The sequence below is a fragment of the Polyodon spathula genome, chromosome 2, assembly GCF_017654505.1.
Source record: "Polyodon spathula isolate WHYD16114869_AA chromosome 2, ASM1765450v1, whole genome shotgun sequence".
Taxonomy (NCBI): domain Eukaryota; kingdom Metazoa; phylum Chordata; class Actinopteri; order Acipenseriformes; family Polyodontidae; genus Polyodon; species Polyodon spathula.
In genome coordinates this window covers 24,683,382-24,709,718 of record NC_054535.1, presented here as the reverse complement: position 1 = coordinate 24,709,718, position 26,337 = coordinate 24,683,382, and the positions used below count along the sequence as shown (strand labels likewise).

The following is a 26,337-nucleotide window of genomic DNA, read 5'->3' as shown; positions in this document are numbered from 1 at the left end:
ACCAGTGTGACAGACAGATAGACAGACACAATCTAGAGTAGAAGGGTCCACATTTCCAATGAGGACCCCTCAAATGGGGACTGTAAGCCAAGCAACTTCAATACAGGAAGAACAGTACAGAGCAAAATCAGCACTAGAGAGTAAAAGAGTGCTCTGTTCAGTGACCAGTGGACCCAGGGGAGTATGGGTTAAGTTTTCTGCCAGACTAGAAAACAATAAACCAATAACAGGAAAAAGGACCTTCCCTAGCAATGATTTGAGCAGGGGGGGGGGGGGGGGGGGGGGGGGGGGTTAGTTCGGTTAGTGGACGAGTTCAACCTTATCAGTGTGTATCCCCCACAACCCCTCTGCCACACCCCTCCTCCCTCTCTGATCCCCAGCTGTACAGGCATCCTGCCTTTCTACTCTCCTTCCCCTCCCAGCTCAAGCTGCTAGCTGGAGTGCAATTCCAAATTCTGTGTGTGCTGTGAATGCTCCCTCCCTCTACCCTCTCCCTCCCCCTTGCTCTCTCTTTCTTGCTCGCTCTCTGGTTTACACATTCCAGTGTTGACTGGGGAGTATCCCAAGCGCAGGCCATGGTGTAGGAGTCATTCAAAAATACTTGAAATTAAGAAGAAGAAGAAGAAGAAGAAGAAGAAGAAGAAGAAGAAGAAAGAAGAAGAAGAAGAAGAAGAAGAAGAAGAAGAAGAAGAATACCTATTAAATAATCAAGCTGTGTGCATAGTCTAGAGATTTTCTGTGTCACAGATTCTTCTGGTTTTTCTTGGGCTTCTGCTTTGTCCCGCTACTGGGTTATCATTCTTGTGAAGCAGTGGAGCATCTTCGAGGTAGTACAGTTGTTTTTCTTACTTGGAAAGACCTACAAAAGCAGAAAGCTTATAGACGTTTTGAAGTATTAAACAAAGGGTAAGCCCAATTAATTATTTTTTTTTTTTTTGTGTGTGTGAATAAAATAATGGGATGTTTGGACATTGGTAGTGCTACAAACAAATTCATTACCTGAACTTAGTATATAAAATCATGGGCTTGGAACTTGGTTTCAGGAGACTATGTTTAAGGCCAGTGCATGGCACAACAGAAGAGATTTGGTGTTTGATACATCAAAGTTGCCTCAAACTAGGTCTCCTGATCTCCTGGAACCAGGTTTCAGTCCACTATTCCTGAACCATCTTCATATTTCAGTCATTACCCTCTCAGCAAAATATAAATAGGGAGCAGTTTAGATTCATGTATATTTTATGTTTATTGTAGATTATTGTGTCTTATTTTTCATTGTATTTGTATTCAAATGTTTGTTATTTTCATTTACAACCCTCTTGCATGTGGGGATGCTGTTCTGATGGAAATACATCTCATATAGTATTTAAAGTTTATGATTTCTTAACTATAAGAAACTAAGTCAAGTTTACAAACATTTCTGCTATTGCCTCCTTCACTGAAGAAACTAAGCCAAGTTTGTCTAAGAGTTCTAATTGAGTGTTTTGAATGTATGGATGGAAAAGTCTGTGAAATTGGTTCTGGTGGTTAAATGTAATCTCTGTAAATTGCAATGTAGCCTCCAACTGTTCTGTATCAGCCAATCTTTTTTTTTTTTTTTTTTTTAAGAAAACAAATCCATTTATTAGATACAATTAATAAAATAAAATAAAATAAAAATGCTGATTATTACTCAGGAACCACTCGTAGCAGTGCAAGATAATATGTTGATTATTACTCAGGAATTACTCGAAGCAGTGCAAGATAATATGTTGATTATTACTCAGGAACTACTTGTAGCAGTGCAAGATAATATGCTGATTATTACTCAGGAACTACTTGTAGCAGTGCAAGATAATATGCTGATTATTACTCATTAATTACTCATAACAGTGCAAGATAATATGCTGATTGTTACTCAGGAACCACTCGTAGCAGTGCAAGATAATATGCTGATTATTACTCAGGAACTACTCGTACAGTGCAAGATAATATGCTGATTAGTACTCAGGAACAACTCGTAGCATTGCAAGATCTTGCTTCGTGTCACTCCTTTCCACATGTTTGTAAATGGCAGTGTGGTTGTGGTACCATTCTGTACTGCATCAATGGCAGCACAAGACTTACAATGGATTATTCATTGGTACAATGATATGGTAACATGTTACTTGTCCTTTACTTGCAGAAGGCCAGTTCAGCCCATTACTGCAGCCTTTTTTTCTATTACCACAACTTTGTTTGTAATTAACTTGGCTGTTTGTTGTAATTCAGCCCACATAATGAGATATTAAATAGGTAAGAAATGATGGGAGGTACAATACAGTATAAGTAAACAGTTTGCAAGTTCTGAGGTAGTTGCCAGTGAAAGGGATCAGGTGCCCATAACAATAGCAGTCTCAGTGAAATGTGGCCTGGCAAGGTGGTGTTCACTAAACCCTGCAGTTTGTTAAGCCTGCTTTCCAGCACTTTCCTCTTGTTTTAGAACAAGAAATATCCAGCTATGCTGTAATTAAAGGAGAAAACCACACACAGTAAAATTAAGAAACATTGGCTTAAAGTGTATCATTATTATTTTAGAAAAAAAAAAATCATTTATAGGCCACTAAAATGTGATTAGTGTGGATCACAGACCACACCTACCAAAAACAAGACCTTTTTGTACCATGTTTCAAAAGGGAAACAGTTCACGGCCTGTATATCTGGCCTACAAGTTTGTGAGATTTATAAAAAAAAAAAAACAATAATAGTAATAATAATATGGTGAATACGTACGTGTGCGAGGGTTGCACGAACTCCAGCCTGTCAGGGCATCGGCTGCATGCTTTTCCATGGAAAAAGAGTTTGTACAAGTCAAAAGAGAGGACTTCATCGCGAAGTCCGTTCACCAAAAGAATTCTGTCATTTGTGGCGCACACTTTCTCATCAGTGATTTAGAAGCAAGCAACGAGTCAGGTTGAAGAATCTTCAGTGCACGTCAAACGTTGTGGTTTTTTTTTTTTTTTTGATTACAGTAACATTGAACTTTTATAGATCCTTTGTGGTGGAAATGAACATACATATATATATATATATATATATATATATATATATATATATATATATATATATATATATACGACATATCGCCCAAATATAAGGCACTTCTTTTTTTATTTTTTATAATTAAAAATACAACTCTTCTGCAAGTCAAGGCTGTTGCCAAAGGGCATACTGAGTACAGTATACAGTAATGAAATGGATAAAACTAGCTGCAGTGATCATGTGGAAGACAGTGGATTTTAAGTAGGCCAAGTATCAAAGGGATTACGAAGAAGTTATGATGCAATTTTTAAGATCTTGATTATCAGAAAAGTTACCGGTTATCAGTTAAGTAAGTTACAGTATTTCCGTTACCTACGATCATAATATCGGCACTCACTTCTAAAATTATATAGAGACTTTAATTACTGTGTGTGCATCATCAGGATACAAAACATGTAAATAGTTGTTATGGCATTATCATATTGGAATATAACATCTTCGATGTTTTCAGCGGCAGTCGCCATGTGTGTTTACCTTTTCATATGTAACTTCCGCTTTTATTGACCAGCGCGAATTCTGAGTGGGTGTGGGCATAAACCACACAAAATTCATCATATTTTTGTTGTTCATTAATATTTTATATTAATATTAATAATATAATACATTATATTAATTTTATATTAAAGACAGAAAACAATTTTATTTCTATTGATGAAATTTATACAGAAATCTATTAGTGTGTTTGACCTGCAAGATATACTAAAATAAACAGACATCCCCCGCTAATAGGGTTGCTCTGGGACCCTAATTTGGATTAGAGTGACTGTGCGCGACTCGCCTGTGTGTGTGTGTGTGTGTGTGTGTGTGTGTGTGTGTGTGTGAGAGAGAGAGAGAGAGAGAGAGAGAGAGAGAGAGAGAGAGAGAGAGAGAGAGAGAGAGAGAGAGAGAGAGAGAGAGAGAGGAGAGAGAGAGAGAGAGAGAGAGAGAGAGAAGATGTAATCTGAATACAAAGGCTGTGAATATGTTATACTGTTGGAGAAATGTTGGATGTTGGTTAATTAATTTATAAATAATAATTATACAAAAAGGTGACGCATACAGGTCATCTTTGACGGCCGTGTAATGTCCCGTTTGTAGACTGTAGACTAAAGATGGAGATGGAGCAGTGGGCAGCCCAGTTGGAGTTCGGAGTGAGTTTTCCAGACTGGTTTCATAGTGCAGACAGAGACGTGGCTCAAGAAGTTGGGGCACAGAGTGTCAGCAGAGAAAACACTGGGAAAGCCTTTCCTGTTTGTTTTCATCTGATAATTAAACCCTGACAGAGAACAACACAGCCTGAGAGCTGCAGAAAGTGAGCCAGAGGGCTAGTGAGACTGAAATCTTCTGGTACAGGTCAAGCATCAAGCCAACAAGGCGATGAAATCCAGAATCAGGAAAAGTACAGTGAGGAGTGTTTCCCTGGGAGCGTACACACTTTGAACTGCATCTGTTATATTGAGAATATCATGTCAGTCTTCCCACTGGGGGTCTGCGTGACAATTTTGCTGTCCAATAGTGACTTTAAGGTTAGGATTAATTTAAAGCTATATTTGTGATTGCAGGTCAGGGTCAGGTTTATGTGTAGCTGTTCCTGTAGTATTAGGTGCCAGACTGTGCAGTGCTTTAAAAAAAAAAATTATTTAAGTGTTTGGTCACCAGTTTGATGCCTTATCTTTTAATGACAAACTGCTTTCTGATGTCATTCTAGTGCTCTTCACACGCAGCTGAAATGCAGTCCTGGGTTTACTTTAATATCAATTACAAAGAATCACCTGGCACTAATTTAATTAAGGAACCTGTCAGTAATTAAGCAGGCATTTGTATATAAACAGGGAAGCATGTTTGGTCTTTATTAAGGTTAAGGCCTGAATGAAGCCTGTGTGGTCAGACCTGAAAAGGCATTGTGATCCTTGTGAAGTGTATGTGTTTTGTTTCTGGTAAACAGCGTAGCTGTCCAGTAATAGGTACAAACTGAGAAAAGTTTAGTTTAGCACTCCTAGAAGGAGTTAGGCCTTTGTTTGTTTATTTTGTTTTGCGTTCAATGAATAAATATACAGGCCTGCCCTGTTAAAAACTATCTGTGGTCTGGAGAGTCCCTATTTTACAAAAAGATAGTGTTTGACAGGACCCGAAAGTGGCAAGACAAACCCTGGTTTGCCACAGCGTAAATCACCAAATTGCGCATTGGGCTAATGAGTGCTACAGTGATACTAAAGTTTAGGTAAGCAACTGTCTGAATGATGTCTGCATTTTTCAGCTAGATTGGAGGGTAGAAAAAAGATATAATGTCTGATTCATTCAAAGTAAACGTATGACTGCATTGCAGTAAATTCATTACTCAAAATTACAGTGCAATGTAGTGAGTTAGTGATACCTTTTTTGTAATTGGGTACATCTTATATCCTGACACAATCAACACCCCAGTTTATCTTTATAATTGGTACTAAAATAAACTGCATCACGGCCTGTGATGGGGTACATTTTGTATTATTATTATTTAAATATAGGTTTATTTTTTCCCTGTTGTTTTAGGTTGGCAGGGAACGGTTAATTGCCTCCCATGCCAAACTCAGTTCACTTGTAGAATGTGCCTGAGCACTATTGAGTGATTGACAAGCAATCGGGCTCAGGCACAGAACATTTGCAACTCGCCCTGTAGTACCTTGCTGTGTGTGGTTACTTCCTGGTCTGTGACATCACCACTCGACTGATGCTGACTAGCACTGGAGCAGCTTGAAAACAATTAATAAGAATTAGCATTGGAGCAGCTTGAAAACAATTAAGAAGAGCATCTTTTTTTCTTCTGCAGGCTGCAAAAACATCAGCAGATGCAACATGTCCACAGCCCTGCAGCCCAGCATGGACACCCTTCAGATAGGTAAGAACACTGAACTTGTGTGAAATGATGAGTGGATTGGTAATGACACTGCTGGAGAGCTGAGAATGGAGTGTTCAGACAAATGCTCATTGTTATTAAGATGCAGGGTAGTGGCAGTGCTGGAGAGCTGAGAATGGAGTGTTCATGATGTTGGTTATATGTTTGACTGCCATTCATTTTTTTTATTGTGTTGCTTTTTGATCTTTTACCTGATGCTGTCCCTGAAACACACTGTGCACTGTGGGTTGCTTCTAACTTAAAACACATTTGAAACAATAAGTACAATAGCAGTGATTACCCAGATGGTTTATATTTCTGTATAAAACAAATATTTTAAAGTGAGAGAAAAATGCATGAAATATACTGGCTAGTCTTGAAGGAGCATAACTAGCTCTCCAAGTAGTGCTTCTGTAAAAGTTTCATTTTGTAAAAACATAGCAAAGTACAATAAAGCTCAGTGAAAGGATAAGTAAACATTGTAGATGACAGAGGGGTATGGCAAAGCATATTAAAAACACAGCAAATTATGGTTAATGCATAGTATAACCATGGGAAAGGCATGGGCAACTGCAAAAATACTGTGCCAGTTTACAGTGGTACATTTTGGTAAGAGGTAAAACAAGAAGAAAATTGCATGTTTTGATCAGCTTCAAACTGTTAATGCACTGGCTTTTAAACTAATGGTCTCCAGATTTTGTTTCAGGTCTGGATGGAGAGAGTTCAGTAAACCCGTCACCTCCACACTCCCCTCTGCTCAATGACAGCTGTAACATAGCACCTCTTACTCCCTCTCTCTCACCGGTAAGCAGAGATTTGTTTATTATAGCAGGGCCTCGACTAGGCAGTTACCATGGAAACCAGTATGGCGGTGCAGGTGGTCTAGCTTGGGGAGACACAGGGAGCCAGGCAGAGGGGTGCTAAAAGGAGTAAAGTAAAACCGAACTCTGTTGTCCTTCTGCCTCATGTCCATTGTTTTTCATCAGGTATAGCTGAGCTGGGCAGCCAGTACAGTTTTGTATCTCATACCCAACAGGGCCAGACTCTGCTGTGCAGAAGCACGTCATCAAAAGGTGTGTGCTAAAGAAAAACTGTTTTGGTAACAAGTTTTGTAAACTTTTGTTTTATTGCCTAACCTCATAAGACTACTAACAGCTGTGTACAGACCGAAAATAAAAACAGCCACAAATGTTTGTTCAACGTCAATCTTTGCTTGTTTGCATATATTCAATCAATCCCACAATCCAACGTGACCTTTTACTGCTGCACTACTAATTCCTCAGTCACTTATATGTGACAAAATGACACTGGAATGCAGACAGCTATCTTTAACTACACCTCGCCCAGAGCGTCCAGGTCAGCTATACCTGAGGAAAGGCAATGGTAACCTGTCTAGCAGTGCGTTGTGCTCTTCTGCCCTGTTTTGATAGAAATGTACATAGCAGTGCAGGACTGTGTGTTCTGTGTTTAAAGGTAAAGGACTGTGTGTTCTGTGTTTAAAGGTAAAGGGGTTGTATATATATATATATATATATATATATATATATATATATATATATATATATATATATATATATATATACATACACACACACACACACACACACACACACACACACACTTTATATATTTGTAATGAACCCCATGTTATGTTATATCTGCTGTTAAGAGTATAAAGGAACCCTGCGTTCTCCCTGCACCAATGTTGCCTCCGTTCATTGCCATTTCCAGCACAAGTGATTATACGAATAAGTTATGGAAAAAGTAAAAGTTGTAGTACTGCTGTAATGTGAGGGGGGCATTTCCCCCTTCATTGAAAAAATGAGTGGGGGCATGTCTTCTGAGTCCCCCATGTAAATTAGGCCTGCCCACAACACAAACCTGTGTGCTGAGCCCTTCACTCCACCTATCTGACCCTGGATACTGTCTGAGAATTTTCTCAGCCCAGTGCAGGAAGACAGTACAGCAGGTCTGGGAGTGCTGTGCTCTTCTGCTGCACTACAACAATACTCAAGACAGGCGTCTGCATTGCAGGAACCAAGCTGGAACCACCTTCTCTTTCAGTGCACTGACAGCACATTCCAACGCCAGAAACCCTTCCGTGTTCCATATTCCACATAATGGCCCTATCCCCCATAAGCATATCAAGCAAGCCGTGTGTGTTCACTTTAGAATGCTACCTGCCCTTATACAAATACCCAATTTGTTAGGTGTCTTGATCGGGAAAGTAATTTAAATAGTGTCACAGTGTGGCAAAGTGGCTTGCAGTGTGCAGTTGCAGGAGTGATGCGGTGATCAATGGAAGGCAGACAACAAGAATCCAAAGTGCAAGGAGGTTTATTTTTTTATAATCCTGGTCTGGTGACCACAAATAATCCCAGGCAATACACAGCAATAAACGAAGGAACAGATCACGTCGCTCCGTCCCCTATTTCTACCATCACTTACGAACCCTTGGTAAATGATTGTAGCCACTCCTCCAATCCGCAACTGCTGCATCGTTTCCCTTCCGGGTCGATGAGTTAGTGCACTGGAGCACTGCCCCCTTTGTAGATGACCAACTTCCTTTAAACCCTGGGAATGAATTGTCAGGCTACCCTTTCCAGGGTACTCTGTTCCCTGTACTTAGCACCCTAACATGTCAGGAGGAGATTTACCACCAAGAATCATTCCATTTTTGTCACGCACAGTTACAATTAGATTTTCCAAGCAATGTATTATCCAAACATCCCATGGTCTCAGTTAATTCTGATAACAGAGGTTTTACTGTATTGATATTAAGTGATACATTGATATTAATGCATTCAGTATGTTCAGGCATGTTCCAGTCTCCTGCCCCACCTTCTTGGCTGGCTATTTATAATCACTGTATTACTTTACAAATTAATTCCAGACTGAAGGCAACTCAGGAATTCAACCTTTCACATCTCAGGCACTTTATCCATCTTTGTGGTCTTTGCAAAAGAGATCAGAAACCATGGGAGTTGGGCTCTGTTTTATATAGAGTGTGATTCTCAACTACAGTGTTAGAGTGATCTCAAAAAACAAAAATGTTCCTGCATAAAAGAAACATATTTATTTTTGTGTTGTGTTTGTTTTATGACCCCAGTCTGGTGTTTGTGCTTGTAACTCTTTACATGAAGTGTCTCTAATTACTGCATATTTAAACACAGTACCTACTTAGTAAATACATGTACACTTATACATATTTTCAATGTTATTATGCATAGTTACACTGTACTCAATGTGTAAATCTTTTAGTATACCATTGTATCAGAAAAGGGTTAGGGTTTGTAAATACAGTACTTAGAGACACAATGTAAAGTGTTGCTCTAAATTCTAAGTTTCAAGAACACTAAATTCACAAGCACCAACGCATACTATATACATAGAAACACATGTATGTGGTATATTTAGTTAGTTTACTTCAATCCCCCCCCCCCCCTTCCTTTTTAGATCCTCAAAGTTTAAAGGAGCCTACAAAAATATTGTGAATATTAATCTGTAATTAATTTTATCTTTTTTACATAAAGTTGACGGTTTGTGAAAAGGGCCTTCACTTCTACCTGGGACCAGTCTTACAATCTTCCACTGAACCTTATTTTTTTAAATGAAATGAGTAGAACAGACACCCCATTCTAAGCTGTGTCCTGCCAGAAATGTAAAGCTTTGCGTAATAACATAATTCTTGGATTCCATGCCGTACCCTAATGCTCTGCACCCTGGTGTTCTGCATGCCTGTCTGACTGTGTTTCGCCCTGCAGAGGAGTGCTCCCCGGTCCGTCTGCGCTCATCCCTTCTCCGTGGTCGTGGCTATCGATTTTGGCACCACGTCCAGTGGCTACGCCTTCAGCTTTACTCAGGACCCGGAGGCCATCCACATGATGAGGTGATTACAGTGTGCTGCAATCAGGTTTTCACAGTTCAACACAAAACAAGCACTGCTTTCCAGGATCAGTTTGTCTTTCTTATGCCTCATTTTCAGTCCCTTTCCGCAGGTATAGCTGAGCTAGTCGGTCTGGGCGAGGTGTAGATGGAGGGTGTTTCCACTATAGCTACACCTCAGACAGTACAGTTTTGTATCTCATACCCAACAGGGCCAAACTGAGCTGTGTGGAGGTACATCCTTAAAAGACGTGTGCTACACAGACAAACTGAGCTGTGCGGAAGTACTTAATGCAAAGACGTGTTCTATAGAGACAAACTGCTTTGAATTATGGTGGCTGTAAGAAGGCTGTGTTCCAAAGAAATTCAACAAAGTTGTTACTTTGTGAGACGCAGAAGAAATCTCAGCTCTCCTCATCATCTGAGCGGAAAACCACATTCAAGAGCAGCTGTCAGGCACAGTTAAAAGTGTAAAAGTGTTTGACAGAAATTCTGCAGCAATAGGGGATCGATCGCACTGCTGGTCATTGTTGAGATAAAATAAAAAATGAATACAAGAATAAAAATGATAATGTGACCTTTACTGCCGCACTACTACTTCCTCAGTCAGTGCTACCTGGGAAAAGGCAGTGGGAACGAGGCATATGACCTTTGGGTAACAGAGTAACTTTTTGGCCTCAGCAACAGGAAAGCTTTCTTCTTGAAAAGCACATTAGAACATTACAGTGTATAGGTCCGTATGAAACTCTACCATGGTAAAAGCACAGTAAAGTGCAACAAAGCACAGTGAAAGTACGGAAAAGCATGGGGGTGGGGGTGGGGATTGCAAAAATACTGTGGTAAACCTATAAGGGGGAGGAGGTCACCAGTATCTCTTCAGTAAATTCATTACCTTTTGAATGGTCTAGTTCACCTTAGCAGAGCCCTACTGGTCAGTGAGCCAAGTGCAGATGCCTCTGCATGGACCCTCATCAGGGTTCAGTAGGTTGGTAACATCCATCATAGCTTGGGCAGGTGAAAAGAGGCAAATTGGTTGACAGTGTGAACCAGGGATAGAAAGAAGACTCGTATTACATAGCAGTTTCACCCATTCCAGGTTTTACCACAAGCTTGATGAGTTACAGTGTATAGGTAAAAAGCTTGGTGTGTCTTATAAACTCAAAGTAAAACTATGAACGGATCAAACTGTTACATCTTTTTTGGGCCATTGATCTTCAGTCCTCCTGATTGTTAAGTGTATTTGTACTTTGATCAAATTAAGAATCTTTACAAAAGACAAGTTGGCATAAACAAAGCAAAACTGTGTGTGAGGGCAAGGGGTAATTAGATTTAATGAGAGCAATAAAGGGCAGTGATGCAGTAGGTGGGTAATAGGTAGATATATTTGAGCAGCTGTACCTCTTGTCTAGCAGATCAGCACAAGTTTTGAACCATACACAAATATTTCAAAGGTCTGAGTTTAAGAGAAGAGCCAGCTGTCCTCTGCTTGATTAGTGTGTTGAAATCTCCCCGGGGAGAGAGACAAACGTCCCCACTTCCAGAATCTCTTTTATTACACTTCTGATGGTTGAAGTGCTCTCTTTTCTTCTGTGCAAGCTCGCTACCAGACTGCATACAGTCATTGAAAAGAGCATAGCTGAAATCATTATACTAGGGGAGCCGCATTGAAAAAGTAAATATTTCTATGTTAATCATCTCTGAAGCAGGAGTCTTAATAATCTGCTGTGTCTCAGTTCTCATCTAGGTTTTCAGCAGCAGATACTGTAGTTGGAATGCTTTAAAATTAACCAATTTAGTCTCTGCTAACATTTTACAGTGAACAAATTAAGACTTACTATTGACTACTTGTAATAATACTTAATAATGCAGTTTTGTTTGTGATGTAACTATTGTACAGTATGTCTGCATTACGTTGTTATAACAGCATTGATTTTATTTGCTTGGATGCTAATTCTATGTTGTATATTGTCTTTGCTGCAGTTTGAGCCAGGTAACCGTTGTAAATGAGAACTTTTAATCAGCTGTTTTCTACCTGGTTTAATGAAATTGATTGACTGCTTGATTGATTGGCTGACTATTTGATTAATTGATTAACTGATTAATTGATCTTGCTTTGTTTCCTGTGCTAGACGCTGGGAGGGTGGTGACCCTGGCGTAGCCAATCAGAAGACCCCCACGTCCCTACTTCTGACCCCAGAGCAGAGGTTCCACAGCTTTGGTTTTCTGGCCAGAGACTCGTACCACGACCTGGACCCCGACGAGGCGCGAGACTGGCTCTACTTCGAGAAGTTCAAGATGAAGATCCACAGCACCACGGTAACCCAGCACAGTCACCTCCGAGCTTCCACTGCATACAGGACTTGATTCTCCGAGCTGCACTCCAAACTAGTTTGGGTGATAATGGCCATGTTGAGTAAATAGCTCTCAGTCTTGCCCGTTCATGGTGCTACATGCTAAATAAAGGCTGGGGTAACCCTGATAAAACTTTATCATAGTAAAAGCATAGCAAAGTGTAATATAGCACAGTGAAAGCATGGTAAAGTCACATTTAAAAAACATAGCAAAGTATGGCAAATGCATAGTATGACAGTGTGAAAAGCATTGGAAAACTGCAGAATTACTCCAGACCCCAACCAATTATCACCAGTATTGGACTTGACTTACAATATTGAGTAACACATGGGTTTAAAAAGAATAATTACCATACACTTCATGTACTAATGTCTTGGCTTGCTCCCCTTTAAGTGGAAAGATATATATTCTAACCTGTCCTAACCTAAGCACAGTCAGCACTATGTCTTGCAATTATATTGGCATGATGATTGTATCAAATCTCTTTATTCTGACCTGTGTTTTTTCCAATGATAAACACGTGTCATTTTTATAAACCACAGAATTGAAAGTACATTAAAAAAGTTCAAAAACATCTCTGATAGTAGATGTAAGAGGGCGGGAGGCTGGACGCGAACCAGCGATCACGCATACCGTAATTGTATTTGTGGATACATTGCTTTTAACCTCAACTATCCAACGGTGGATATAACCGCAGTGTAACCTGCAATACTACCCGTTACATGAGCACCATGCTTTCTTCCATATTTAGTACACTTGTGCTTTCACTATGCTGCGCACTAATAAGCCACCTTGCTGAGCAACAGATTGAGTGATCAACCTTAAACCACATAGATAGATGGGGATATGGTCCTCAAAATGAGATCAGAGAGGGGGGAGCGAGTGAAGGGGAGGGAGAGGGAGGGAGCGAGAGAGCTTCCTCCCTGGGGGCAGTGGTTTGAATTTAGCCTTTTGACACTCCATCCCAGATGTTTCCTGCCCAGCTTGTGCTTCAACACTCCCTGCATTGTTACAAAACCCAGCAGCACAGTGATTTTATAGTGCCTTTGCCGTGCAGCAGCTCACTAACTGAAAGCTGCTCAACTTCAGTTTAGCTTTTGTTTGGTTCTCCCTGATTACTACTGCATCTTACTGCATACCCACTGGTGGGGCGGACTTATGTTGAGATAAAACCCCTCCACACCATGCCTCAGACCAGGCAGCCCTGTACCCACAGCCTGCAATAGGAAGCACTGCACGACAGTGTTGGCAAAGGTTAATATTGCAATGAAGTGGGGGTGTTGCTGTTTAGAAATAATTTTTTCTTAAAATATCTTCAACAAGTGAAGGTATCACACAAAACTAGTAGCTTTTAGGGTCCTCATTCAAAACGTAGACACCTTGCAATTCTTATGTCCATCTGTCTGTCTGTATGCTTAACATGGTGATAGGATAACAAGTTTCAAGTTTGCAGAAATATTATTCCAAGTCTTCAGTTTGTCCTGTCTCGCCCTTATTTCTCACCTGATTCCTCACCTTGACTCCTCTTTGCTCTGCAGGACCTGACCATGGAGACGGAGCTGGAGGCGATGAACGGGCGCAGGGTGAAAGCTATCGAGGTATTCGCACACGCCCTGCGCTTCTTCAGAGAGCATGCGCTCAAGGTAACTCAGCCCACATCGGGGCCCAAATCCTGGGGGGAAAGGCAAGCAAGAGTGCCATGCCCTGTCATAAGAGTACAGGCAACTAGAAGAGTGTCTGAACGAGTGGGCCAATCACAATCTTATTTATGGTACTCCATTCACTACGCAGCTCCCAAATGTTGTAGCCACAGAATAATGTCTATGTTTTATTAATTAGCTAACATTTGTATTCCAGTCATATGCTTTACTGGGTCACTTCACCTGGAGAGTGAAATCCTCTCCACCCCATTCTATGCCTTCTTTCCTGTCAATAAGCAACCTCTTGCTTCCCCCAAAGACATTGCTGGGGTGACATGACCTAAAGTACAAGTGTAAGAGGCAAAGTAAGGCATGTAAACTGAGATCTTTCTTTAACACAATTTGGCAACAGATATCGTAAAGATATACTTTATAGATTTTCTATAACATGAGATTGAGAGACCTTCATAGAGAAAGGAAGTTGACAACAGGTAAGAATGTATATATTGAATTAGATACAAGCATTTCAAGGAAACTGGGCACGTAGGCCCTTTTATCATTGGAATACAAATGTGTAACTGCCTTGGCTCACTGCTTTCATCTGAAATAAATGCTGTATTTACATTCAAAGTATGATTTCAATAATTAATTCCAATGTCATAATAAATCATGAAAAAGAGAGCAACTAAGAGTAGGTGTGGTGCAGAGTGAATGGACAGAGGCTTAGCGAGAGCGTGCAGTGAAGGAGACTGCTCTGATACACTGTCCACACTGTGCACTAGGAGCTGAAAGACCAGTCCTCGTCCATGCTGGAGAAGGATGCTGTGAGGTGGGTGATCACAGTCCCGGCTATCTGGAAACAGCCAGCCAAGCAGTTCATGAGGGAAGCCGCCTACTTAGTGAGTGCATGATATATTTTTGTTTCCAGGGGTTTAAAGAAAAAATCAAAGATCTTATCTTAGTTGTAGGTACAGATAACTTGCTTCCTCACTGTACAACACAATCTATACACACTTCAGTGTTTCTTCTTCATGGTCGTCATGCCCCTCGCTCATAGAGAAAAATCCTTGTACACAGAGGGACAGGAACTACTGTACACGTTATCAAACTCTGTGGAGACTCCAGCCCAACCTTGTCAAGAGCTCAGATTTATCGTCGGGAGGGCAGTTGTTGTTCAGAGCTGGATTTCCTTCAGTAAAAAGAGAAAAGAAACTCAGTAATGAGTGTGTGAGCGACGACGAGGGCAGACAAACAGAGGAAGCGTTCCCCCTCAAGGGTAGAACGCAGAAGGAAAGGACAGCCCTCTCCACCCCTGCTGTGATCCTGCAGTCAGGACACAGAGCTTTAACAGAATGCGATACTGTCAGACTGCTGCTTATTAATAACACTACTGTAATACTACACCTATGGCCAAAACTTTAGCCTCAACTAGAACGTTAAGATTGAGACATAATTAAACAAAAAAAAAAAAAAAAAAAAAAACCACAAAATGATATCGCCAAAGTCTTCCGTAGTGGTACAATATTTCATGTTAGATTTTGAAATATCACATTTTTAATTATATGGAAAACTACAAAGCAGTATGTAATCCCTAGGTTAATATAACATTATCAGAAGGTTTCATTCGTGTTTATGAAGCAAAATTAGTTGATTCTATATGGTGACTTTTGGCCATAGCTGTACAACTACTACTATTCCTTCCTTGCTACTGGTAGTAGTCTTCATTTACTTACTGAGCAAGCACCCCTATTGTAATCAAGGCTGTCCTAGAATTCGGACATATTTTTATTGATTTTCCCTCAGCCATAGTGCTTGGTATAATATTTAATAAGCCCTAACATTCCCACTGATGGTGAAAAAAAATCAAATTCATTGGCAAATTCTGGTAAAGTTACCAAAATCCGTTTGGCTGCAGTCCTTACTCTTTATTCAAATGCAATCATGACCTCAAGAATAGGGTCTGTGTGCTACATGAGCTACTAACTTTAATAGAGCTTGCTATTTTTGCTGTACACTCAAGCAATATTAAAATATGATTCAAAGATTAATATGAAGCAAAAGTACAGAATGTCACCTTTCCTTTTTGGCTGGTTCAACACAAATATGTTTTACCAACTAGGAATAACAGCGCTTTCAGAGTTCCATCCCCCCCATTTTATGTGAGCATAAGTATTGAGACATTTGTCTCACAGGTGTTTCTAATTGATCAGGTGTTTCCTGTTGCATTGATTGTTCACACATAAAAGAGCTGTGAATGTGTAGTCTCAGTTCTATCCCTTGCTTTTGCCTTTGGAGTCTGTGTTTGGTGTCAGTAGGCATAATCCAACATGAAGACTAGGGAGCTGTCTATGAAAGTAAAGCAAGCAATTTGGAAGCTAAAAGAAAAGAGGAACTCAATTAGACCCATAACACAAAAGTTGGGCGGAGCCAAATCAACAGTTTGGAATGTCCAGAAAAAGAAAGAAGCCACTGGTGTCTTTAGCAATCGGCAACGACCAGGTCGGCCAAGGAAAACAACAGCAGTTGATGACAGAACAATGACCAGAGCTGCGAAAAAAAACCCTCAAACAAGTGTCAGCGAAATCACCAACAACCTCCAGAATGCTCAGGTGAAAGTGTCACAATCTACTGTTCACAGACTTCAGCAGCAGAATTACAAAGACTACACTGCAAGATCCAAGCCTCTGATTAGTACCAAAAACAGAAAGGCTAAAAAATTTCTAAAAAGTACAGAGATGAGCCAGTACAGTTCTGGAACAGAGTTTATGGACAGATGAGATTAAGACTAACCTTTATCAAAGTAATGGGAAGACAAAAGTGAGGAGAAAAAAAAGGAACTGCAGATGATCCAAAGAATACCACCTCATCTGTGAAGCATGGTGGAGGTAGTTTCATGGCATGGCTGCTTCTGGAACAGGCTCACTCATCTTTATTGATGATGTAACGAATGATGGCAGCAGCAGAATGACTTCAGAAGTGTACAGAAGCATCTTGGCTACCGATGTGCAAGGAAATGCCACCAGACTCATTGGGTGGCGCTTCACAATGCAACAGGATAATGACCCAAAACACACTGCCAAAGCAACCAAGGAGTTCATCAGGGGAAAAAAGAGGAAAGTTTTAGACTGGCCAAGTCAATCTCCAGATTTAAATCCTATTGAACATGTATTTCACTTGATGAAGAGTCTGAAGTCAGAAACTCCCCAAAACAAGCAACAGCTGAAAATGGCTGCAGTAAAGGCTTGGCAAAGCATCTCAAAGGACGATACCAAGAGTTTTGTGATGTCAATGGGTCGCAGACTCTCTGCTGTTATTACATGCAAGGGATTTGCGACTAAACACTAACTTTTATACTTTATTGTTAAAATATGGCATGTGATAGCTGATTGGGTTAATGCAGTTGGTACTGTAAAAGGTAGATCATATATTGATCCGATAAGCCTGGCATTTTCTAGAGCATCGAATAGGCTACAAACGTGATTTATATGTTTTCCAACCAGTAAGTAGCCTATCCTGTTCAGACGAGTTAACAATGCAATATAATGTATGTGTTACAGTTAAAAAATACTTGGATACTGGATAATTAAACATAGACTTTTTATTATTACTATTGGCTTAAATACATGTTCCTAAACGCTGAAATTTTGGTAGGAAATTATGCAGCTCATTCTTCAACTGGTCTGAGACGTGTTAATTATGATGCCTGTAAGGGTCAATTAACAGCACAATACATATTTATGAATCAGACTAATAATATGTTAATGAGAAAATTGGACTCTAAGGGCACGTTATTCTAACATCTCTATAAGTGAAGTTTTTTGATGGTAAATAGCGTTTATGCATCACATGATGAAATACTGTCATGTTTAACACTATTACTGGTACCATAAAGGAGATGGTAAGTTTTATGCATATGTGCTGTTATGTTTAATTGTGAAATAGCTTGAAATACCTATATTAGGTCATAGAATGCCATGAAAAAAATACAGCCCTGTTTTTCAGAAATACCCCTCGCTGTTGATGTTTGATTATTGTGTTATCTAGAGCCCCCTCCTCCTACATGCTTGTTCTCTGTTGTTTCCAGGCTGGTCTAATCTCTCCAGAGAATCCTGAGCAGTTACTGATTGCTCTAGAGCCGGAAGCTGCCTCCATCTACTGCAGGAAGCTCCGCCTCCACCAAGTGATTGACCTAAGTGGACGGCCAATGGCCAACGGCTTTGAACAAGACAGCCCCGTCCCCATTGGTTCCAGCTTCAGACAGGGTGAGGTCATGTGTCATCCATAGTACTTTATCTATAAAAAAAATTGCTTGAATGAAGATTTGGAGACAATAGCTTTAAGAATCTAGCCCATTGTCTGCTATTGACTTAAAAAGTTTGAATCTATGTATTAACCCACCTTCTTTTGTATCATGGGGAGGTATTGCCAGGTGCAAGCTGCTAGGTTTTGAGTGCATTGAGATCTGAAATGTTCCAGCTCATCTAACAGTGGTCCAGTTGGGTTCAGGTAGGGGCTTTGGTCAGGCCCATGCAGGTCCACCTGGTTCATCACTCCATATGTTCACGGAAAGTGCAAGAACTCCTTAATCACAGGAATGAGTGGCTTATGTCACTGTTAGGCTCTGTGGTGACGTCAGACCAGGAAGTACAGTATTGTGAGTGAATGTGCTGTTGCGCCGGTTTATTATAAATCAAAAGATTTAACAAAACAAAACGCTTCACAAAACGGCACAATGGCCAAGACAAACACATGTGGAATGAACATGTATCGTGCTAGTCTAAAACTAGCATGTGCAGCAATTGCTTTCTCTTTTAGTGTCACTTTACCTCTTGACTCTCGTTTCACCTCTGAACACACCAACCCTGAGTGAGAACTCTGTACTGCTTTTATCTACAGCTGTGCCGGGACTCTATTGCTAATTAATCATTTAATTGAATCCCAGCACAGTCTGCACGTGAACCAAATGTGCAATTCCCATTCCCACATACAAATACACACTGTACTCTACACATGAGGTGATTGTGCAATCTCCCTAAATACAAATAGGCCTATACATTTAAAATCACCCATGCTGCATAACCCACACTCTGTGCTCCACAACACATATACACAACACAAAACACAAAATACGCACAAGGGCGGGGGCACCTCGCCACACTTGTGTGCAGCTGATGGATTATCATACTGTATTAACGATTGCTTTCCATTCTGTCCCAGTGTTGGGATGCCGTAAACTCTGCAGCTTATGTGGCACTAGCCCCGTAGATTGTTGGCGGTTCTTCAATAACATTTTCATATTTGTCTTGACTTCAGCCTACTTATTTGCTTATTTGTCATGGCTGACAAATGTAATTTAAGAGTAATAAAAGCAAATAAAAGCAATATTGGAAAATGGCTTTGAAAGAGCCAGATGGCAGTGAATTGAGGTTAGATGCAACTTTGGCTGCTGCATGTAACTGAACTTCCTGATCCTGTTTTTATGATCAAAGTTTAGATTTTAACGGAATGCATTTGTAATGAAAGACATCTACAGAACAAATCGGAGAAGTTGTAAATATAGGTGCTGTTGTATGACACATCAAGTGATTTAAAAATATACATTACTACAGCCCAGGATGAAACCTGCATCTCAGCTGAGCTAGGCCATGGTTCAGTTCAGACTCAGCATATCATAATTTTGTTACTAAAGCCCATAGCTCTGCAGCACCACCTACTTCAACCTAAATCCTGTCCTTTCACAGAGAAAGAATCGTTAACACTGATGTCCAAAGCGTTTCATAAATTCAATAATCGAGCACCATAACTTGGTAACCTCGGGAATGATTACACTTCGCCAGTCGACACACTGTCCTTCTACTTGTTCCAGCTCGCTTCTCCAGCTTACCTTTGTCAAGTGAGGGGCCAACCACCAAAAAGTGATTTGTAATTAACAGTTTGCACAGTGCTTATGTGGTTATTTTCTGCAAAGAGGAAAACAATACACTACTGTGACCATTCATTGATATAAATAAGATGGTGTGACGGGATACCCCCACTTGTGTTTATTTATATTCATATCATTTAAATGTACTGTTTTGCGTTTATTTTGAACACTGTTTTATTGTTTTACAGCCTGGATGGGGTTAAATGCTCTATCCAGGTAAAATCGTGAGAATACGTGGTCAAAAATGAATGATTATCAAACTGGCTGCTGACCATGCGTATGAGGGATAAACTAGGTAATCGATAGCCAGTTAATCCCTCAGACACAATATAAGAAAAAAGCAGCTTTTGCTCACTCAAGGTTGGGTGTAAGGAGGTGGAACGTGAGTGAAAGAGAAACTAAAAAGAATAGATAAACAACTGCTACCCATGCTGGATTTTAAACCACATGATACTTGTTTGTTTTGGTTCACTGTTTTGTTCTGTGTTTGTTTTGGCCATTGTGCCGTTTTGGTTTTGTATCTGTTTCAGCCATTTGATTTAATAAAGAACAAGCTCATATGCGTCTTGCCTGTTTTGTTGATCCATTGATTTCCTGGTCTGACATCAGCCACAAGCCATCCTGCTACAGGTGGGTTTACATTTTTAATTTATTTTTTTGTTTGTTTTACATTCTGCACTGCAGAAGTACTGATGTGCCTCTGTCCACTTTCAGTCTTTCAAGCAGATCAGTCTGACTAACATGCAAACCACTGCTGATTTCCTGAGAAGACTGAAGGCGGGAGGGGGTGACAGAGTTCTTACAAAAATAATAAGAAAATAATTAGATGAAACAGTTCCCATAAGCCTTGTATTAAAGCCACATGTCATTTTGGATTTACACTTCTTGTACATTAGGGATGGATTAAAGGCATTACAAAGAAGATTACAACTAATTCCTCAGCGGCTCTTTTTTATAATGTGTACAGGAAACAATGCCCAGGCTAAATGCATTAATGTCCACAGTCCATAACCTCGACGAACCCTTTATAATGAAGTCCACTGAGTCAAATTGCAATTTAATACCCAAGACATACCAGTGACAGTTTTTCACTATAAGCTTAAATGCATTATTATTCTAATTTTATTTATTTATTTGTTCTAGTTTTATTCATGTTCTTTCGACTCCTCTTTTTAATTATTCAGTTTTTACAAACTGGCTTTTTATCCTAGTTTTCTAATCACATTTTTTTGCATCTCTTTTTAAATTTGGTGTCAGACTGTTGTTTTTAATTTAATATTTATATATATTGTGTGAAGCGCTTTGGGATCCCTGTGATGAAAGCCACTATAGAAATGTAATTTTTTTCTCGCTGTTGTTGTCCACCGGCAGTCAATTTGTAGTGGCTGGAGCAAAACCTTTACAATGAAATCCTCTGAGTCAAGTTACAATTTTATACCAAAGTTACAAAGTACTAGCAGCAGTGGTTCACTATAACCCTAAAAATGCAGAATCAATTTGTGGTCTATTCACAGAAATCTTATTTTGAGCTACTAGGCTTAAAGTTGCATGAAAGTTTCTTTGTGTTACACGCCCTTTAGGATAAACAGGAAAATGGCGAGAGAAAAAAAAAATTGAAGAAACTCCCTCTAAAATTGTTGGGGGGGGTAGGATTGATTTGAATTCATTAAAACATTCCTTAGAACATCCCTTAATGTTTTGTTAACGTGGATTGTTATGATCAATTAACTGTTTTAGGGAAGGTTATAAGTTTACTCTTGATTTTTACAGAATTGTTGGTCAAAGACAACATTTATAAATTCTCCCCACAAAAAGCAGCTTAATGGATTACAGACAAATGACAAATGACAAATGCAAGCCTCTGCCTCTTATTCTGATCTGTGTAGCACTTCTGTTTAGACAGCAATGCATTAGATAGACCCCAGTCTATCTGAGTCGACAATTAATTCAAAGTCTGATGCAAGTCCTTGTAAGACTCTTCTCTGTGTATTTTCCCACAGTCATCTTGCCTGAAGAGGTTCCAGGAACATTATTAATAATGGTATTGCAGTCCTGTGTGTGTACAGTTTCTCTTCCTCTTGTGTGGGGTTGTGAAATGTTCCCATGGGTGGAAGTTAGCCATTGTGTGAGGAGGGGCTATGACATCATAGCACTAGAGAAGTATTCTGTATTGTTTCATTTTTATTAAACTTTTTTTTCAGCATTACTTTAACTGCCCCTTCCTGTTTTATAGACAATCTTATTTTTTATTCAGGATATATTTTTCACTGTAATGCTATAGAGTTTATTTTTAATTGTTTTCTGGTTTGGTTTATTAGCTACTTTTTGTCTTATGACAGAATATAACCTGTAGCATAGAAGGAATGATGCATAATTTGGAACCGTGCGAAGAGCCCAGTCATTCATCTGGCAACAAGGAACTATGGCATGTGCTGGATAAGAAGCCAACAGATGAATAGACTACTATTCCTAAGAGTTCGAGTGGGGATTTATGCAAATATTCTATAAATATTTGCATAAACAACATTTGTCACTTTTTATTATGGAAACTATTCATATTTTTTATTAAACCTTTGTAATACTATTAAATATGATTTAATTTAATACAATGAATCACTTCCCGAGGTTAAAGTTCAACACAAATAACAGCAGATGATTAGCTGCTTTAGGCATGCATCACCCTGTCACTTGTTAGAGATGCGGAGAAAATGATCTGCAAAACACACATATCTATCTGAACAGGAGTGCAATGAAGCGTTTGAGTAGGGATAACCCAGTTTGATTTTGGACTGACTCGTTCCCTTTTCTTGTCAGTGTTACGTTAGTTTTATTTATTAAGATTAATCGGGCACATTTTTGTGACATCAGACAGCTCGAAAAAAAGTTTTGAGTCTGAGTTTACGAGTTTCAAAAGTACTTGGCGTGCCGAGCAAAAGGGCTTCGCGTGCCGCACTCTGACACGTGTGCTGGGGGTTGCTGACCCCTCAGCTAAACTTTACAAGATTTGTTCACTTCTGCAATGGCTGTTGAGAGGAGTTTGGCCAAAAAAGACACATGTGGGAGAACAAAGAAATGATCTGATCTGACTTTGAAAAACAGAAAGATAATGGCCGCTGTGTAGAATATACACATGTGTGAGAATTGTATGTAGAGCGAAAAATTGAAATAGCAATGAACGTTCTTTCAGTTGCAGCATCCATAGTCTGGGAGTTTTTTTTGCTGAACATAGTATTGCTACAGATTTCTTTAAAACACAGTACAATACTATTCCACAATCTCCCAATGACCTCTTGACGCACGACAAGAACTTCCGAGGTTGGCCATGCATTTGGAAATAGCACTGACATGTGTTTCCCTTGGCCAAGGCTGGCCAGAGCCAGTGGCCTCCCCCCGGCCCACAGTGCAAATGAGGCATGAGTGTGAGGTAGACCTGTTCATGCTAGTCATTGTTCTGTTGATGATGGAAAAGGGTCAAGTAAGAGAGGGGTGTGCATCCCTTAATGTGTTTTTAAGTGGTTTTAAATCCTGAATTTCTCCGTCTCCTCTCCTTCGCAGCAAGGGAGCAGCTCCGCAGATCCAGGCACAGCAGGACCTTTCTGGTGGAGAGTGGGACTGGGGAACTGTGGTCCGAGATGCAGACTGGTACGGAAATGTGGCAAATGGAATTTAACATTTACAAATCTGAAGTGTTACGTGGCACTTACAAAAATGTAGGTTTGAAAAACCAAATGGGTGGTAAGGCACTAGATCAAACGCACCAAGAGAAAAGGCTGTGATGTTGCATAGACTTGACAAAGAAAATGTACAAATAAAAGGAGGCTATGATGAGGTTATATAATGCACTGACAAGTCCACACTTGTTAGAAACCAGGACCAGAGGACATAGTTTAAAATTAAATAGAGACAGACTTCGGACAGAGGGTAAAAGACCCATCTTCACATAGAGTGGGCTACCTGCTCATGTTGTTGATGCTGAATCACTTGGATCCTTTAATACTGACTTGAGATGAGCCAGCCACTAGAACAGGAGCACTGATGTGCCAAATGGTACAGCAAGACTCCCTCTATCCAGCATGCCCTTGTAACAGTAGTGTCGTGGGATGCACTGGGTTAAGGATTACGAACCATTGTGTAGGCTGTCTGTTTGTACAGTGACAAGATGCTCACTTGCAGTGTGCTTGGGTGCCAGTTCGTGTCCAGCCACCACCCTGTTACTTTCTCATCCATGCACCATTCTCTACCAGTCCCATGTCCGCTGGTATGCCCTTGCCTGTATACACATACAAAAAAACTGAAGTGTGCTTTCTATAGCTGACAGAACAAAGCCCCACCTCGCCTTCTGGAATGATCTGTATAAAAGTGTTTCATCACAGCAGAGGCATTGCAGTGTACCAGTCCTCCTGGTATCCCTCGAGTACATGACTCACAGACACATTAGTCTGTCTTCGTTTGGACAACCTCTGACTTTTTATTGCAGATGTTTCCTGCCACCACCCTTCTCCTCTCCACCCACCTCCTTCTCCGTCCCTTCCAATGCACCCTCATCTCCTCCCTCCACTCTCCCAGCTCTTTAGGAACTTCGCCCAATGTTTTCTCTAACCTTATATATTGCTGAATATATTCCAAAACTACTGTACAGTGCTCCCTTGTTATTCCCACAATTCAGGGTGACACTGGCTGTTCCTCTGTGATTAGCAGCCACTAAATCCTTCAGTGAAGGCTGATCTCCAGAACAGCTGATAGTCATAATGTACGCTTTATGAATTAACTGCTTTTTTATGCTGCAAGTATGAGACCAGACCATGTTTCAAATTTTAACAATGTTTTCCATTTATTAGTTCCAAATACCCACATTACATTCTACATTGAACGTTATTGTTTAGATATAATACGTGCCACTAGTGTTAACCGAGATAGACAATTGATCTGATTACCTCATCCCTGAAGAGAGCCCTCAGATTGATACACTGATGGTTCAGATGATCTGGAGGTATGGGAGCTTCCCTGTCTGTGTATGTCTCTATACCAGAACATATGTGACTATAGTTTGTTTTAGTTAACTTATTAATTATGATATAAATTAGCTATTCAGCTGTTGGCAGGTCTTTCCTTGGCTCATTATAACTGAAACAGAGACAAACGTGTGTGCTACATACTTACATACTCTATGCACATACATGGGTACTGTAAACACCATTCTAACATGTGCAATTCATTTTATTTAATTTCGCTTACTTAAAAGGCTGCTGACTGCATAATGTACTCTATACAATACCTGACCTTAACTGTGCATTGTCTAGTACAAAGTACAAAATTGATGATGTCCTCAAGGATTTGGAGCAACTTTGGAATCAAGCATCTCACAAACCAGTATACATGCTATAACTTATAATAATGCAAAGAACAGATAATTATTTACCTATTGCAGTCACAGGGGTCAGGATTCACATCCATGCATACATACAAAGTTCAGATGCAATCAGACAGCAGAAGGTAAAGAGAAGTTTGGGAGAAAGGAAACTAGACAAAAAAGCCAAGTTAATTACATCTGACTACCCTGCAGTTGTTTTGTTTTAAGCTAGCCCTGCCATTGTAACTTGAGTGAACCTCTTTCTGTTTCCAATTAAAATGTATTCCAAAAGGGTAATGTGCCCCCCAAAACCCCTTGACAAGCCTCAAAGCCATCCAAGAATAACTCCCAGAGTTCCAGTTCCCTACAGCGATCTAAAAGCCTGAATAACTCTAATGGACAGTTCCCCTGGCCTGCATCTCCCAGGTCAGTTCTGTAAGATGTTAAAACCCTTTCCATTCTGGGACTGCTGTTTCAGACACATGTGTCTGATTACAGCAGAGTTTCAATCAACGTGTGTTGTGTGCAAATACATGGTTTCCTGCTAAAAAAAAAAAAACCCAAAAAACGGTTGATTGCAAGGAAGGGAACAGCTTGTTCAACTCAGTCTGAGGAATTTGATAGAATTGCAAAAATAAAATTTAAAATAAATAAAATGGTTACCAAGGAACACAGTAGCAAGAGGCTAAAGCGGTTTATGAGTACTAGTTTGTTGTTTAATTTCTAAGAAATAAAACATTCTTTATATTTTTTTCTGTTTGTATAACTAAAAAGAGCAATACAGTTGGCAAGGCACTGGCAGTAAATGCTGGGCTGTTTCCAGACCTTGTCTCGCAAACTATTATCGTAGCTGCATCATGCAGTCCTGCTCCGAGTCACTGCAGGGCTGTTATTGCGGGTTGAGGAAACACAGAATTTGGAAAACTGCGTTCTTTATATTTCAGTAAGGTTCTGCGATATTTAATGTATTGCTTTAACAGTGTCGACCCAAGGGACTTTTTCAGCCTGAAAAAAGAAACAAGGACCAGGAGTCACAAATGGAGTTTAGACAAAGGGGCATTCAGAACAGAAAATAGGAGGCACTTTTTTACACAGAGAATTGTGAGGGTCTGGAATCAACTCCCCAGTAATGTTGTTGAAGCTGACACCCTGGGATCCTTCAAGAAGCTGCTTGATGAGATTTTGGGATCAATAAGCTACTAACAACCAAACGAGCAAGATGGGCCGAATGGCCTCCTCTCGTTTGCAAACTTTCTTATGTTCTTATGTTCATGTT

The 26,337-nt window shown here is 40.0% G+C and overlaps 1 protein-coding gene across 2 annotated transcripts in view; it reads left to right on the top strand.

Annotated features, from left to right (window-relative positions):
• The first annotated feature begins 380 nt into the window (after positions 1 to 380).
• The window catches only part of hspa12b (heat shock protein 12B), a 36,885-nt gene continuing 10,928 nt past the window's right edge, over positions 381 to 26,337 (top strand). The window contains exons 1-9 of one of the 2 annotated variants that reach the window (XM_041218295.1): positions 381 to 906; positions 5,846 to 5,914; positions 6,606 to 6,715; positions 9,676 to 9,800; positions 11,926 to 12,112; positions 13,687 to 13,791; positions 14,571 to 14,687; positions 17,873 to 18,050; positions 23,267 to 23,353. In XM_041218295.1, coding sequence (XP_041074229.1) covers positions 5,872 to 5,914; positions 6,606 to 6,715; positions 9,676 to 9,800; positions 11,926 to 12,112; positions 13,687 to 13,791; positions 14,571 to 14,687; positions 17,873 to 18,050; positions 23,267 to 23,353 — 952 coding nt within the window. In that variant the 5' untranslated portion in view covers positions 381 to 906; positions 5,846 to 5,871. The remainder of the gene's footprint in view (positions 907 to 5,845; positions 5,915 to 6,605; positions 6,716 to 9,675; positions 9,801 to 11,925; positions 12,113 to 13,686; positions 13,792 to 14,570; positions 14,688 to 17,872; positions 18,051 to 23,266; positions 23,354 to 26,337) is intronic. The other variant, XM_041218305.1, reaches the window with a different exon arrangement.